Here is a 16,322-nt window from a genome sequence, read left to right as displayed (position 1 = left end):
AAGAAAACTAAATAGATGAATCCTAGTGAAGGAGATTGTGCTCTTTGCAACAGGTAAGAGAAGCAGAATATTAGGAGCTTTATTTCTGGCATATTAATATGTATTTTTCTGTAGCTCCAACATTTATAAAGAGAATAAATATAGGAAAATGTGCATGTGTGGAGGAGATAAACAATTATTTTTTTTTCACATCCACACATTCACTTTAAGAATAGGTTATTGTTGGGAGTGAGGGACAGTAAAGCTTAGTCCACATTTTCTGCTTCCTCATACCAGGGAATTGCTGCCTCTCGAGAGACTGTCACTTTCGGTGGATGCCAGGGTTGCGGCCTGCCTGTCTCAGACGTCACACCCTGGTGAACGCACCCTCTGCAGCCTAGTCCTGGCTTTTCTTGGCTTCAGCTCTATAGAAAATGAATAGAGGCGGTGGTACTAGTACCACTCATTGCTCTCAGTTATCAAATGTGCAGATGCTGTTTCTGTAAGAATCAACTCTGCAGTGCAGTGTTTGCGTGTCTGGCAAGGTGCCAGCCGCAGGGAGCCACATGGAATCGCTTGATCGCGGTCACATGTCTGAACCTACCCTTAGAGGAAAGCAAGCTTAACTTTATTTGGCACACAAACACCTATGACATAAACATAACAAAACAAAAAATAAATAAAACTACCAGCATTAGCATAGTACGAAATTTCTAACACTGTAAATATGGGCACAAGAGCTAACATAGGAATGACAAAAAAGTGTGCTGCTACTCTCCTGAAGGGTTCGGGAACTTTTACTGCTTAATGCCTGTATTTCATGACTGGATGAACAGAGATACAAATATTTCATCAGTTTACAGTTTTTTTATGTATTCGGCTGCTTTTCTGGTATTCTGCTTAATTGTAACAAGTAGATGATGGCAGAAATATTCAAACTATATAAGTGGTGTTAAGCAATCATATACCCACCTTAGCCTCTGACTTCCAATTGTGCACCATTTTCATAGTAATAATAATTTGGTCTAGTTTTTTCTTTTTCTGTGGCTTTTCTTCTTTATCGCTTTCATCTTCATCATCGCTCATTTCCTAAAATATAAGATCATTCAGTTAAAAGCTCCAAAGGTAAAGAAACTCTGCTTGATCGAAAAAAAGTCACCACATTCCAGGCAAAGCTATAATAAAAGGCGTTGCACTATGCAACATGCACTAGGACCAAGGCAGAAGAAGGTCATCAGTCAACTTGCCTGCAAAATTTTATAATATCATTATATTAGGAACATTCTGTTGTACCACCAATATGACAGACCTTAACAGAAATAAGAAGGCTCTCTGGAAACAAAGAACTCATTCCTAGCATGCAGCTGCAATGGTACTCTTCCCTCCTAGCATTCAAATATCAATAAACTCTTTCTGACAGTTTGAACCTATCACAGAACTTTTAAATTAAATAATAGTTAAATATTGTTCTACTCCATTTTTTTATACAGGGGAGTAGAAGACTGGAAAAATATACCTTGCCCGGTTGGTGTTTTGATCCTACACCTTTAATTCCTTCTGAACCCCTGACCCAGAATAAGTATGCAGATCAGGTTTTCAGCTAGTTGTAGCACGGCCTGCCACTCAATCATCTGTCATGCTTGTTAGGTGTGATAAAAATTAGATTTACACCCAAGCAAATAGAAATTATTTAGAAATAAAAAAAAACAAGAAAATATGAAACTTGTGTTAAACTAGTATGTCAATGTGTACAGATAACACAGTAACTATATGGTAAACTATAGAACTATATATAAACTATAATTGAAGAAATGGTAAATCTCTCCCATGCTTTACCACAAAATAAAAGAAAAATTATCAAATAGATTTGGAGTTTAAGAGAAAATGATTAAAAAAGTCTGGTCATAAAATTGTTTTAAAATTAACAATGGAAAGCCTACAGCATGGACAGTACATTCCTTTACATTGCTAGTTACATTGCTTTTACCATATCTTCCCAGAAGAGGTACAACTAGATCCGGTTGTTACAGAGGAATCCTTTCCTACCTCTAGGTGATCCGGCAGCTGGTGAGCACCGCTTTCTTCATCTGAGCTATCAGAGTCATTGAAGTTGAGTAGAGTTTGGTCATTTTCCTTTAAAAACTTGTAAAACTCAGGATCTTTTTCTTTGAGACGTGACAGCTGGTCCTTATGTTCGGTAGCTTTTCCTTTATTCTTCATGTTCCTTCAGTAGAAAAGATTTACAATTAATGTTGATTTTTTATGCTCATTCATTTTCTGTAAATACTGACTGGATAGTGTATTTTCTGTATATACTTTACAGTGTACCAAAAAAGTTTAGTTTTTAGTGATTAAAGAGGAAATAAAATAATTACACTTACCTTTAATCCCGCAGGTCCTTCCCTCAATCTGGTCCCGCGTCGTCCTGGAATTTGTCTTGTCCCGGCGCTGAGGAATTGTTGGGCGCTGCCATTTTCCATCTCCTCTTGCGCCTTCTTTCTTCCTCACCCGATCTTGCACTGCTCAGGTGCGAGATCAGGTGACGTAGGCGCTGTGACGAGGATAAAAGAGAGCCGATCTTAACGCTCATGCGTGAGATCGGCATCTCTTTCACCTAGGAGGAAAAATGCTCCTTCTGTAGGAGAAGGAGTAGCCAGAGCCTCCCGGGATGTGTGACGTAGGTATCCTGGGGGGCTCTACGCTCCCTTTAAGACGTAAAAGGGCAGTGCTGCACTTTTTTTAAAAAAAAACAACATTTTTTACTTTATATAGAAGGGTTGTCATATAAAGGGGAAATGTTGAGTTTAGGTACGCTTTAAAGGGTCAAATTCATTGCCAGGTTTACAATGTACATGTACCCAGTGGGGAGATTTTCTCTCCCTATTTGTCCTGGTTACAACTGACTGGATGTACAAGAAAACTAAACATTCTCAGCTGTTACAGATCAGGAATGGAAAGCAAATCTTCCAATTGGTTAAGCTGTTCCAGTGCCAAATGTCCTAGAAATTACAGGGGAAGACAGGTAAGAATATTTATTGAAGAAAGGATATTGCCTGCCCCTTTCTGCAATAAATACCTGAGTGCAAATTTTTAAAGTGGAACTTTAGCACAGATGTACAGATACAACCTCGGTATAGCATGGAAATATTGCAGACATGTGGCTTCAAAAATGTGAGAAAACTGTAATAAAAATCTTACTTTTCACTCGTTTTAGTTGCTGGTGCTTTCTTCTTTTTCACCTTCACTTTTTTAGTCTGGACTTCCTCTTCTAATACTTCGTTTGCTTCCTCCGCAGAGTCACCCTCAGAATCCATACCCGTAGATAGGAATTCATCCAAGTTTAGCTGAGAAAGTTTTCTGAAACAGAAAACAAAATCACTTTAGGAATTTACATCTACATAAAACACGAACGTGCAATATGTATTTTTTTACATGTTAACAATTCTAACTAGCCAAGATGAACACAAACATGCGAACATTTTATTGCAGGTTTATTTGACAGTATTGGAGATTTTGTGACCATTACAAACAAATAACCCCTTCTGGAGCATAGAGAAACTGACTTCCAGGTAAAGCCTTATTTTACAAGCCAGGCCTTCTGCTAAATGATCTGACCATGTTTAAGGCACTAAAACTTTGCTAAACCAGTACACATATTTGTGGAAAGTGCCCACTAGGACACATATGATAGGTTAGATAAGAATATAAATTACAAGTGTGAAATCGCCAGGAAAAACAGCACTAACACTGGCCCAGGCCTTTGTGCTATTTTATATATGTGTTAGGGTGGTTCATTCACCCGAGACTGAAAACCGCTACTGACGATGGGGCACAACTCCTTAGGGCGCCACCAATGATGGGGCACAATTGCTTAGACCTCAACCAACGATGGGGCACAATTCCTTAGACCGCACCAACCATGAGGCACAATTCCCTAGCCAGCCACCAATGATGGGGCACAATTCCTTAAACCGCTGCCAACAATGGGGCACAATTGTTTAGACCTCAACCAACGATGGGGCACAATTCCTTAGCCAGCCACCAATGATGGGGCACAATTCCTTACATCGCTGCCAACGATGGGGCACAATTCCTTAGACCGCCACCAACCATGAGGCACAATTCCCTAGCCAGCCACCAATGATTGGGAACAATTCCCTACACCGCCACCAAAGATAGAGCACAATTCCTTTAATTGTCACCAAGAATGGGGCATAATCTCTCCCACTGACTCCATTAATAAGACACTAGACCTCCTCCTGACACCACCAGCCTCACAATGACCCCCCATATGTATTATTTTACATACCCCAATAATTCTGGGGGACTTTCTGCTCTCCATGTCCATCACCCCAGTATTCTGTAGGGCAATGCTCCCTGGTTATTAGATTTGTGGGACTTGTGAGGTATTTGTTCGGTTTACATGTTAGAAGCTGTAACATAAGCAGACCCTTCATTTACCTTGTCCCCTTTACTTTGCATAGAAACACGAAAAGCATCCAGATATCGCTTATATACAACATGTGATTAATGTACAGCGCTGCAGAATATGCTGGCGCTATATAAATCCAGCTTATTAATAATAATGTGCACACATGCTGAATCTTATGTCACCATTCACTTTTACATATCCTTGGCTTTGCACAGCTTGCAGTGAATGCCTCACACATGTGAATTAGGCCTCGCGGTGAATATTTCTGACATTTGTCTTATGGTTGCTGTCTCTGGGACAAAGCTGGCTAACAACGCCTGAAAACACCGGACTGCAATAGAAAGCAGACCCTTACTTCACCTCCCAGTCTCTGTCTATAAAATTACACGTAGCTCCAATTCCTATCCCTCAAACACCCCTTTATATCCCCTCCATGCCTGTTCTCACCTCTTCCCGGAGGCCGCCATGCTTTCCTCATGCACCAACGTGCTCTGCTATTCCGGCTACCCCACAATGCACCGCGGCACACACCCCATTGCTTGTTTCTAGGATGCGAGTCACTGTGCGGGCGGGCGATTTTCAAACACCCTACAACGAAATCAAAATCTGCTTTATCGCCGAAATATTAAAAAGTTACTACTCTTCATTTCTAAACAATTCAAAAAAAATACAAACTGAGCATCAGGAGGTTAAAAGAATCAGAGTTGTCCACAGGATAAATATGATGCGGTCGGGCGTGCTATCTTGAGTTGGGTGGAAGGCTTGTGTTGTTAGTGTGTAATTTGCTGTGATGTACACAACTTAGATTACACGTTGCATGATGATAAGTTGTGACATTATACACAAAGTTTACATCTAGTACACTGCTGTTGTGTGATTTCTCTTTGGAGAGAAAAACTTATTTTGTGGGTCAGATGAATTGTTGTGAATTGTGGTTGTTGCTTTGTACACAATGTGGTGCTCCCTGTGATTGCAGGCACTTTGCTTGCACTTGTAGAGCTGTGGTCATGATGTGGCACACAGACCTCCTCCTGTGCAGTGGCTGCCAAATGTCCTTAATATAGTTGCTGAGTTGTGATACATGGCCTGGAGATCATGTTATATACACACTGGAGATCTTTTCTGCATAAAGCCATTAAGAAGCGCCTTCATGAACTTGTTGTGGTGGCCCAGTGCTGAGAGGGTGAGTACCCATGCTAAAATATACTTTATTATTTTTTTAAAGATGACAAATTAATTGTATTAAGTTGCTTTTTTTGTTTGCATTATTATTACACAGTATTTATATAGCACCAACATATTATTCAGCGTTGTACAAAGTCCATAGTCATGTTCACTAGCTGTTCTTCCAAGGAGCTCACAATCTAATGTCCCTACCATAGCCATATCATTACCACAGTCTAAAGCCGCATACACACATGCAATTATAGTCGTTGGAAAGGATCTTTCACTATCCTTTCCAACGACTAAGGACTGCACGATGCATGAACAAGTGGTGCACATACAGCACCGTTCCACTCTATAGAGAGGGGAGGGGGAGAATGACGGAGCAGCACCCTGCTACGCGCTCTCCCCCTTCTCTTGCATTACGATCGTTCGTCGTCCATCATCAGTGGATCCGCCAGGACGGTCGTTCGGAGGATGGACGACGGGCACAGTACACACGCCAGATTCTCGTCCGATATCGACCCTGAGCCAATTATCGGGTGAGAACCATTGGACGTGTGTACGTAGCTTAAGGGCAAATTTGGGGGAAGCCAATAATCTAACTGCATGTGGGAGGAAACCCATGCAAACATGTGGAGTACCCGAGGAGAACCTGCAAACCATGCAGTTTTATTGGTTGGTTCATGCAATGTATTAACTATGACTACAGCAAGGTGGGCTGAGTAAGCCCAAAGCTATTTATGTTGAGATCTCCCTGCTATAATCAGCTCATGCCCCTTGTGAAGTTTTGATGTTTCGGTGCACCTTTGTGTGTTCCATTACCTCCCATTGCATTTCCTATAACAGGCATTCTAAACCTGTGGTCTACTACAGCAGTCACCAACCGGTGGTCCAGTTCAGACCTGTGATGGGGGAGTGGGCAGGTTCTGGCATTATAACGTCACTAAAGGGGAATTTTCTTCCCCTTTGAGTGACACCCGGCTCTCTGCACATGCGCTGTCTGGAGCCAGTAAATTTAGTGGTCTACCGATCCGATAAGGTTGGAGAGCACTGCTCTACTCAACACTTTTATCCCAAATCAGTGTTTCTCAACCAGGGTTCCTCCAGAGGTTTCTAGGGGTTCCTTGAGCAATTTGTGCCTCTCAGGTCAATATAACGGACACCAAATCAATCTATTTGGCTATCTGTAATGATGTCATTCTCCCCAATGGCCAACAGTGTAAGAGGCATTCTTCCCACTGACCACCACACTAATATATTATAATATAATAGGGATCCTGAAGATCTTAAAGGGTTCCCTCGCGTTAAAAAGCTTGAGAAACACTGTCCTAGAGAAATTGCTGCTATTATTATTATTATTATTATTATTATTATTATTGAACAAGCTTGATATAGCGCTAACATATTACGCAGCACTGCAATAAATATCAAATCTTGAGGAACCCCCTACAATACAATTTATCGGAGATTGTGAAAACAATCTTAAATTGTGAGTGTACCCAAATCCTGTATAGTTATATAGTAAGTCAGGTTGAAAAAAGACATAGGTCCATCAAGTTCAACCACTAAGAAAATAAACATATCCCAGATATAAAACCCTATAAGACAAAGTTGGTCTGAGGGAAAGCAAAAAAAAAAAACCCTGTACAATTTGCTTCAATAGGGAAAAAAAATCCTTCCTGATTCCATGAGGCAATCGGATGTTCCCAGGATCCCGTGTCTCTGTTATCTTTACTTTAAAGCCCTTATACCCAGTTATATTCTGTGCTTCTAGAAAAACATCCAGCTTTTTCTTAAAGCAATCTATAGTAGTTTCTGAAACTACTTCCTGAGGGAGCCGATTCCACATTTTCACAGACCTTACAGTGAAGAATCCCTTCCTTATCCGAATCTTAAACTTCTTTTAAAGCAATGTAGATTTTTATTATTAAAGAAGTATGACAAACTAAAAAGTTTCTTTACTTTCCAGATGTGCAATTGTTCATATTGCTGTCTCTGTTGTGGCTTTGATACAATAAAGGAGAATTAAAAGTCATTTAGGGAAGATACAAGAATAATAATGATGATGAATGTATATAGCACCAACATATTATGCAGCGCTGTACATTAAATAGGGATTGCAAATGGCAGACACACAGACAGTAACACAGGAGGAGGAGAGGACCCTGCACAAAAGAGCTTACAATCTAAGAGGTGGGTAAGCAGCATACAATAGGAGGGATAAGGAAGAGTTGGAAAAGGGAATAGTAAAGCTACGTACACATGTCCAATGGTTATCGGCTCAGGGCTGATATTGGACAAGAATCTGGCGTGTGTACAGCGCCCATCGTCCGAACACGACCGTCCTGGCGGATCCACAGGCGATTGGACGATGAATGATCCTAAGGGAAGGGAAGCGGGAGAGCACGCAGCGGGGTGCCGCTCCGTCGTTCTCCCTTTCCCCTCTCCATAGAGCAGTATGTATGTACACCACTCGTTCATGCATCACGCAGCCATTTGTTGTTGGAAGGCATTGTGAAATATCCTTTCCAACAACAGTAATTGCATGTGTGTATGCAGCTTTACAAACACAATAATGACAATACTGTTTATGTCTTATATCCCTGCAGCATCTTATGTCCCTGCAGCACTGGCATAATAATAATTATTGTTGTTGCTTTTATTATTGTTATGAATTATTTAATAATAATATTATTGTTATATATCTATTATTTTTATTTATTTTTTATTTATTATCCTTTATTTATAAAGTCCCACATTACACAGCAATGCACAATGTTTTTACCATGAACCTATGCGACCTATGTATCTGTGATTCACAACAGGATGGAGCCAATATTCAGACTAACTCTAACTTGAACAAAATACCCATCTGTATATATTCTAGTGGCCGAGCTGATAAAAAAGTAGAAACTAGTAATTTTATCTGTCAGGATAGAAGCATAGGAGCGGCCACTGTTGTCTCATTATTGAAGAGCTTTTATCATAACTCTTGCTTCTGTACTTTGTAGGTCACTGATTTGGAACAAGCATGCAGCTACTAAAGTGTATGGCTCTGTGACCTGCTTACATGTTTTAGTGTACAGAGTCACTAAATAATGAACTGAGGATATAGATGATACTGCTGCCTGTAAATCAACATTGATCACTCCTACTTTTATCCTGTTTTATTTTTTTGGAATGAAGTATGGTGCTATTATTGGCAACTATGCGCCCCCAGGATATGGTATTGCATCACCACGGGCCTGATTTTTTAAAGATCTCCAAGACTGGAGAAGATAGACTATCATTAGAGCACCTGGGTGATCCAGCAAAACTGGAATGGATTTCCTGAAATAATTTTCTATGGCTTGGCAAATATTTTGAATTCTGGATCAAATCCATTCCAGACTTTCTGGATCACCCAAGTCCTCCCATGATCGTCTATGTTCTCCAGTCTTGAAGAGGTATAATAAATCGGGCTCCATGCATTGTAGTACTCCACTATTCTGAATCAATGGCAATGCACATAACTGGGGTTAACCTCCACCCACCACCCTATCAATTTGTAAATGGGCCCTAAATAGAAATGAAAATCAAAACTTAAACTCCTAAACCCTACCTTAAATCTCAACCACTGTAATCAAGAAAAAAACAACAAATATGGATTTCATTCTAATGCCCAACCTTCAATCATTGCACATGTATGGATGGGTTTATGCCATTCTCAGAAGTTCTGAACCTTCCTTAATAAAAATAGAATGTTTTCTCCTGCTACCAATGAGATTTCCAATTCCTTCCCATCCTAACATAAAGTGGGGAAGCTTCCAATAGGGACACACACAGCAATGAAAATCTGCCTGCAGATCCAACCTTGCCCTCCTTTTCCTAAAGGAAATAAAGCATTTTGATTGGCGTTGGACATCTTTGCAGCCTGCATGTCACTCAGGATTCTAACCCTCCTTAAGATCTAGATTTTACACTTCCAAAACACCAATGCAATGATTTACAGCTCTCAGTACTGGTAGTCCTCGGGTTGCATACAAGATAGGGACTGTAGGTTTGTTCTTAAGTTGAATTTGTATGTAAGTCAAAACAGGTAAATCATTTCAATAAATGAAATTAGGACAAATGTTTGTCTCAACATATTATTAGGCAGCGTTGTGTCAGTTACTGTATAAAATCCTCACTGTGAGTTAACCACAAACAAAGCAAAAAAAACAAAAAAACTTTATGGAGCCTAGACATTCATTAACTTCTGAAGCAAGCTGTGCTTTGATATGCAAAAAGTAACAACTGCAGAGATTGTTTTGGTCATTAAAGAGTTACAAGAGACTGCAGAAAGCGCTCACACCCCTAAGATCACCCAAAACCTTAGCTTTGTTTAGCAAAAGATTTCTTCTGCAAGGCATACAAACCCCTTCTGCACACTAACCAGCAGGGAAGCCCGTTCGTATCTAGGAGTCGTCCATATGTTGCATGTAATTAACCCGGGTACTACCTGTATATCTCCTGAGGAAGCCTATCAGCGAAACGGGGCGGGATTGAGACATTTGCTTACATGTTTGGAAACAATCTAATTGTTTTTTTTTTATAGTTTTCGGGCACTACCTCCTAGAAGGATTGAACTGGGACTCGTCTATTTGTGTTGAATGTAACTATAACTATGTAACGCTATAATGCAATGCAATGGTTTTACTCACCATTGTGGGATATTTTGTAACAATGTGTTTAAATATTTGCTGACAAGTCTTTTCTTTCCTTCTTACTATTTATCCTTCACATATTGGGGTTGGCACCTCAATGGGAACCTAGGTAAGTGTGCCAACCTACACAGAAAAAGTTGGGCATGTAAACCCCAACAATAGTCTTGTCCTATTTAACCAGGCCTGTTCAATATACAATTGTAGCATTTTACCCGTCTCCTTCTCCTCCCTAGTTAAAGCTGAACTACAAAAACCTTTGTTTATGCAAAGCCAAAACATAATTTCAAAAAAATTGTATTCACCAAATGCATTTCAAACTAGGTATTCCCTTTTAAAGTAGAAGTGATAATATCACTGCATTGTACATAGCCTATGCAGGGAGTAGAGCTGTGGGAGAGGCAATCTTTTTTCTATCTCTATAGGTGACATTCTTCCGACTGGCCAGGAATGCCTTTTACATTGCTGGTTAGTGGGGAGAATGCCCCTTACATTGGTTAGTGGGGAGAATGCCCCTTACATTGCTGGTTAGTGGGGAGAATGCCCCTTACATTGCTGGTTAGTGGGGAGAATGCCCCTTACATTGCTGGCCAGTGGGGAGAATGCCCCTTACATTGCTGGCCAGTGGGAAGAATGCCCCTTACATTGCTGGCCAGTGGGAAGAATGCCCCTTACATTGCTGGCCAGTGGGAAGAATGCCCCTTACATTGCTGGCCAGTGGGGAGAATGCCTTGGAAATAGCCAAAAAGATAATTAATGTCAGTTTTAAATGGCCTGAGGGGCACAAACTGCTCTTTGCTGTGGGGCCCCTAGTAAGCTCTGCAGGGGCCCTGGTTGGTAGTCCCAGGTATAATGGCACATTTGTACTCTTAAGGTGGCACTGTATTTGACAGTCATAGCACATGACCCTATGTATTCTGTTTTTGCTCACTAGACACCCCAATGTCACCCCAAATCACATTAGTGAGGGTGATCAGATCCTACAAGAGCCAGGCTGCACCATGTGAGGTGTCCCAGGGATCGATATTAAAGGTGGCTCGATTGATATTTAAGGTGGCTCGATTGATATTTAAGGTGGCTGCGGGGCTTTTGTTTCTGTTGGCTTCTATCGTCACCCACCCCTCCGCCATCCGATAAATGGGGAGTTTCGGTAAGATTGGGTGCCGTGCAGAGTTACAATCCCCGGGATCCCCGTGCTGTCTCCCGCCTGTCAATGCAGCGGACTGGTTGCGGTGGGGAATAGGGCGGCGCGTCCTTAATAACATCCCTGCACCTGGTTGGTCCAGATTTGCGTCAGTTTCAGCCCATGGCAATTTGTATTCTGCGAAGGGTTTTTCAGGATAATGACAAAGAATCGGCCAGCTCCCGGCCCTGGCATCCAAACCCGTGCAGCCAGCTGGGTATTACCCGACCCCCTATGCCCAGCATGAGTCCAGGCATCCTGAGGGTGTAAGCTCTGCAGCCATATGTCTGTGAGTATCCTGCACATCACCCATTGCTGGCACCATGCACACTCACCAATGTAGCAATATGCATGCACAAACTTCATGATGGGTACAGATGTGATCACTGCCTATAGCAAAGTCTCCTCTCAATACAAGATCTGTGATTCCATGACCTTTTATTTATTCTCTGCATTGACTGATTATAAGGAGATCTGCCTGATGGGCAATAATAAATCAGTGCAGTGATCATGGATTTATTGGAACCCAGAAAGCCGTAGCAAATTGGGGCAGCAGCAAAATGTGTCTCTCTGCAGCTTTTCAGAACTGCTGCAGTGACAGGTAAGGAAGAGATTCTCCTATGCACAGCACAGGCTTCAGATCTGTAAGTGGGAGATCTATTGATCACAGATATATATCAAATTTTATACTATTGTTTAGGTCAGTGTTTCTCAATCAGGTCATTTAAATAACACCAATTATCTGTAAGGATGACATTATTCTCACTGGTCAGCAATTTTATTATTATTAAACAGGATTTATATAGCGCCATCATATTACGCAGCGCTGTACATTAAATAGAGGTTGTTTAAGGTTGAGAAGCACTGGAATATTGCTGCATTGGTGATATGCATAGCATGCAATGTTTAATGCATCTTTTGCTTGATTGTAGTTTTATTGCAGAGATCTAACATTAGAATGTAACTATACATGATAAGCTGGAGGCTTTGTAGACATATGCTGATGTTACAGTGACCCTGGGTTCTGAACAGACAGATTAAGCTGGCCTGGGCCCACTGAAAGGGTGGCACTGCATGTTAGTCTGTTGATGGCAGGCTGCCCTTAGCATCATAGACCACATACAGGTTATGGCAATGGAAATGATTTTTCATACTTGGTAGCTTTGAGTTGGACCTCACTTGAAAATGTATTTTATGTGTAATGATTGTAAGCGGCTATCCATGATGTTCTTCAGGATCACAAGATTTTATTCTGGGTTGGTTCTGACCTATGTGAAGTTATGGCTGTTTAGGTGAGGGTATTCTGTATTTAAACTTGGCGAACTAACATATTGTGGCCACTGAGTACCTCTAGTTTTATTTAGTGTTCTTTCTATGAATTTGGCTATTCTCTTGGCTAATATTATTGCTATGCCAGGGAACTTCAACCAGTAAGAAATGTAAGCCAGCTGTAGTCTGATGGTCCCCCTAGAGCAGACTTGCTGGACATTTTTAATTTGGGGATCCTTTGAAATAACTTTCAGATCCTTAAGGAACTCCTGCTATAAATAATATATCCACAGGTCACATTATGTTAATGTGGTGATAGTGAGAAGAATGGTTCTTACATTGCTGGCCATTAGGAAGATTTCCACGCTTATAAATAGGCTTCATCAGATGTTAGTAAACCTGACCTGAGAGATCCAAATTACTCAAGGAACCCCAACAACCTCTGGATGAACCTTAATAGAGAAACTCTGCTTTACTGCGACTGCAGTCATATATATGGAAAGCTCAGAAGGATAACAAAGCTTTTATTAAAATATTGTCCTAGCTACTTACTTTTCTATGCCATGTGTAATTGTTATCAGACATTAAATCCTAAACACATGCAGTTAGGTAAATTGGCTTCCCCCCAAAAAATTGACCTTAAACTACATTACATTATTGACATATTACTATGATAGGGACATTAGATTGTGAGCCCCTCTGAGGGACAGCTAGTGACATGACTACGGACTTTATACAGCACTGTGTAATATGTTTTGGTGTATTGAGGATTTTCTCTGTCGACCGATGTCCAAGAGTGACCATCTGCACGAAATCACACAACCTTTCCATAAACTTGCTAGCTATGGTGTATTGAGAATGTTTTGTATAGACCCTAATGAGTACATTACCTACTTGCAGGCAAGTTGTAGACTTGCTTGAGTGAACTTTCTTATTTAAAGTGGATTTAAATTGTAATGTTACCCAGTATAGAGGAAGGAAAGCTAGGGGCTACCAAACATCTCGGAACTAAAAAAAAAAATAAAAACTAGGCCTTGCAGCACCTTGGTCCTGTGATAAGGCAGGTGACCCCAGCAAGTCTGTGTTGTAGTGACAAATGCTTATGTAGTCTTCATCTCTTTTCTGTAAAATACTGTTGACTTTATAATGGCTCCAGGAACCTTAATCCTTCCATCCTGGGTTGTCCATTAAACTACATTGCTTGTATAGCATTAACCGTAATCCCCAAGGCATTCATCACAGTATTTGTTTAGTTTTTTTGCTTACTTCATACAATCCTATATAAAGCAAGATCAGTGTCCATTTTGGAAATATGTGGAAATATGTAGAAATCACTTTTACTTTAATTTATTCTACTAGTGCTGGGTATTTAGAATGGAAAATTAGTGATTGTGTTTCTATGTATATTTTTGATCATTTGTCAGACATTTACATTTGTTGAGTTTGAAACTCTTAAAACTATTCTGTGCTTGGACATTTCAGGAAAGTATTCATAACAGAGGGCTTGTTCCAAATCAAGCAATGCATATAAAATTTAAATAGGTTCTTGGTGACATGGCACTAACATCTCATTAAAAAGAATAAATAAACCAGGGAGCATCAAATCTCTCATTAAAGATCACATATTTCTGTGAATCTTCTCCTATTCCATAAAGGAGATATTGGAGCATAATAATCCATTTTAATTGGACTTGACCTTGGAAAATCCAGCCTTTTTATATATGTAGGTGTTACATTTTTTTCTGCAGATTCCAAGATTTCTATCTTTGTTGACAAACAGCCTTTCATAGTGTAGTGTATAAAAGTTCAGTTCCCCAAAGGATGCATTTGTTCTAGTGATGTCTAAGCTTGGCTGTTATTTTACCCCAGGACACAGAGAGGCCAGGCTGCCCATCATTGGATGCTCTGTGTGAGCAGCTGTCGGATTTTCCTTTCATGTCCTGGGTAAGCGAGGCTTGTTAAATGCCATGACAAACAGCCGAGTGGATTATAGATGGGCAGTAGCATATGATTCATGCTGCCCACATTAATATATTCCATTTAGTCACTCATGCTGTTTCTATGCCATGCTATTATCTTCCTAGGGCACAGTACAGGCGGACATCACCTAGCCTGAACCAATTTTCATGATGATTATTCCTACCAGTTCATTAGGCACTGGTGAAATTATTTGGACATAGTGTTCCCTGTGCCCTAGAGATATTACCAGTTTCTTTTAAACCTTTCCAACAAATTCAAAGTTAGAGAATACATGTTCAAAATATTTGTCTTTATACAGAAAATTCTGTATAATGACTACAGTGCAAAAACATACATATCCTTGCTCTGTTTGGTTGAATAATGAGATGGATTCACTGTAGTTTTCCCCAGGCAATTTAACAATCTGTCCTATTTGGCACCCATTGGAAGGCAAGTTCCTGCACCTGCATGTGATTACAGAAGGGCTGTAGGATTTATTGTATGTTTTATGTCATTATAGGAAGAGTCAGTTATTATGTAGGTCAGTTCCAATGTCCTTCTGGATATCTTGGCAATGCCTTCTAATGAATGAATATCATCCAGCTCCAAATTCATGTATGGTGAATATTCCAAGGTCAAGTCCAATTAAAATGGATTATTATGCTTTTGGTGGTTTGGGAAAGTGTGCATTGCCTTGCCTGGTTGTTATAAGTATCCTGGATCTCCTTATCAGTTGCGACATTGCAGCTTTTTTATAGTAAGAGACAACATCACTATTATTATTTTCTGTTTTATCATCTCCAAAATAAAATTCAGTTTTATTACAAAAAAAAAACCAGACCACCTTATCTGACCGCTTCAAACTGAAATTTGTTTTTCTTATCATTTGTCTTCATTTATTCCTTCTTTAGTCCTCCTCAACATGCTAATGAAATTATGACAAAGAACCATTCCATTTTCATTGCATGCTTTATTTTAGACCCAGCAATGTCATAACTAGGTCTTTCTGTTTCTTTAATCAATGCAGCAGATTATGCTTGTAGAGAAAGCTAGCTGAATGTAGTACAGATCTTCCTGAAAGCTGTAGTAGGTCCCACATATGTTGTGACTTTATAAACTCAAATCCAGTAAATGAAAGAGTCGAGCCTGGGACAGACGCCCCTACCTGGTTGCTCATCTACCTGTCCATCACAGCAACCGCCTCATCTCCAGTCTACTATTCCTCATATGATTATGGCTCCATTTAGGACTGTGGGGAATCACTGTACAGATGTGGCCAGTGCCTGAGATTTTAGAAGTGTTCATACTAAAGCAGGACAACACTATTATGAAGAGGTAAGTAAATCTTTAGCTGATGTTTCCATGAATATTGCTCAGTAGAATACATAAGTAAACTAATTTTCTTGTCACTTTGAATTGACTGGAAAAGGCATGTTGACAGTTGAATTCTAACAGACTGTGGTTCTACCCCCAACCTTCCAATCCAAAGTTTCTACTAATTATTAGAAAGTTCTAAGTTTGGGTTAAAAGTTGTGAAAACTGAAATACAATGCATTTTATTAATCCTAAAGCCAGAACTTTAATCAGTTTCATTTTTCTGTTCTGCAGACACAACATTCTCTTTGAACTTGGTAAAAGCCTCCCTAGATAT

General features: G+C 40.2%; 2 protein-coding genes across 5 annotated transcripts in view; one reads left to right on the top strand and one right to left on the bottom strand.

Annotated features, from left to right (window-relative positions):
* Positions 1-4,967, bottom strand: part of NOC2L (NOC2 like nucleolar associated transcriptional repressor) — a 56,401-nt gene extending 51,434 nt beyond the window's left edge. Inside the window, exons 1-4 of the mRNA XM_072425870.1 lie at positions 4,859-4,967; positions 3,178-3,336; positions 2,026-2,203; positions 952-1,068 (exon numbers count right to left, since the gene is read on the bottom strand). Coding sequence (XP_072281971.1) covers positions 952-1,068; positions 2,026-2,203; positions 3,178-3,336; positions 4,859-4,878 — 474 coding nt within the window. The 5' untranslated portion in view covers positions 4,879-4,967. The remainder of the gene's footprint in view (positions 1-951; positions 1,069-2,025; positions 2,204-3,177; positions 3,337-4,858) is intronic.
* A 178-nt stretch (positions 4,968-5,145) lies between these two features.
* Positions 5,146-16,322, top strand: part of KLHL17 (kelch like family member 17) — a 41,773-nt gene continuing 30,596 nt past the window's right edge. For 2 of the 4 annotated variants that reach the window (XR_011922646.1, XM_072425627.1), the window contains exon 1: positions 5,146-5,594. Coding sequence is in view for 3 of the 4 variants with exons in the window: in XM_072425627.1 (XP_072281728.1) it covers positions 5,493-5,594 (102 nt within the window). In the remaining variant the exon portion in view is untranslated. Of the gene's footprint in view, positions 5,595-11,437; positions 11,733-16,322 lie in introns of those variants that run through there. The other 2 variants (XM_072425625.1, XM_072425626.1) reach the window with 2 other exon arrangements.

This window comes from Pyxicephalus adspersus, chromosome 11 (genome assembly GCF_032062135.1).
Source record: "Pyxicephalus adspersus chromosome 11, UCB_Pads_2.0, whole genome shotgun sequence".
In the NCBI taxonomy this organism is placed as follows: domain Eukaryota; kingdom Metazoa; phylum Chordata; class Amphibia; order Anura; family Pyxicephalidae; genus Pyxicephalus; species Pyxicephalus adspersus.
This window is presented reverse-complemented; position numbering and strand designations above follow the sequence as displayed.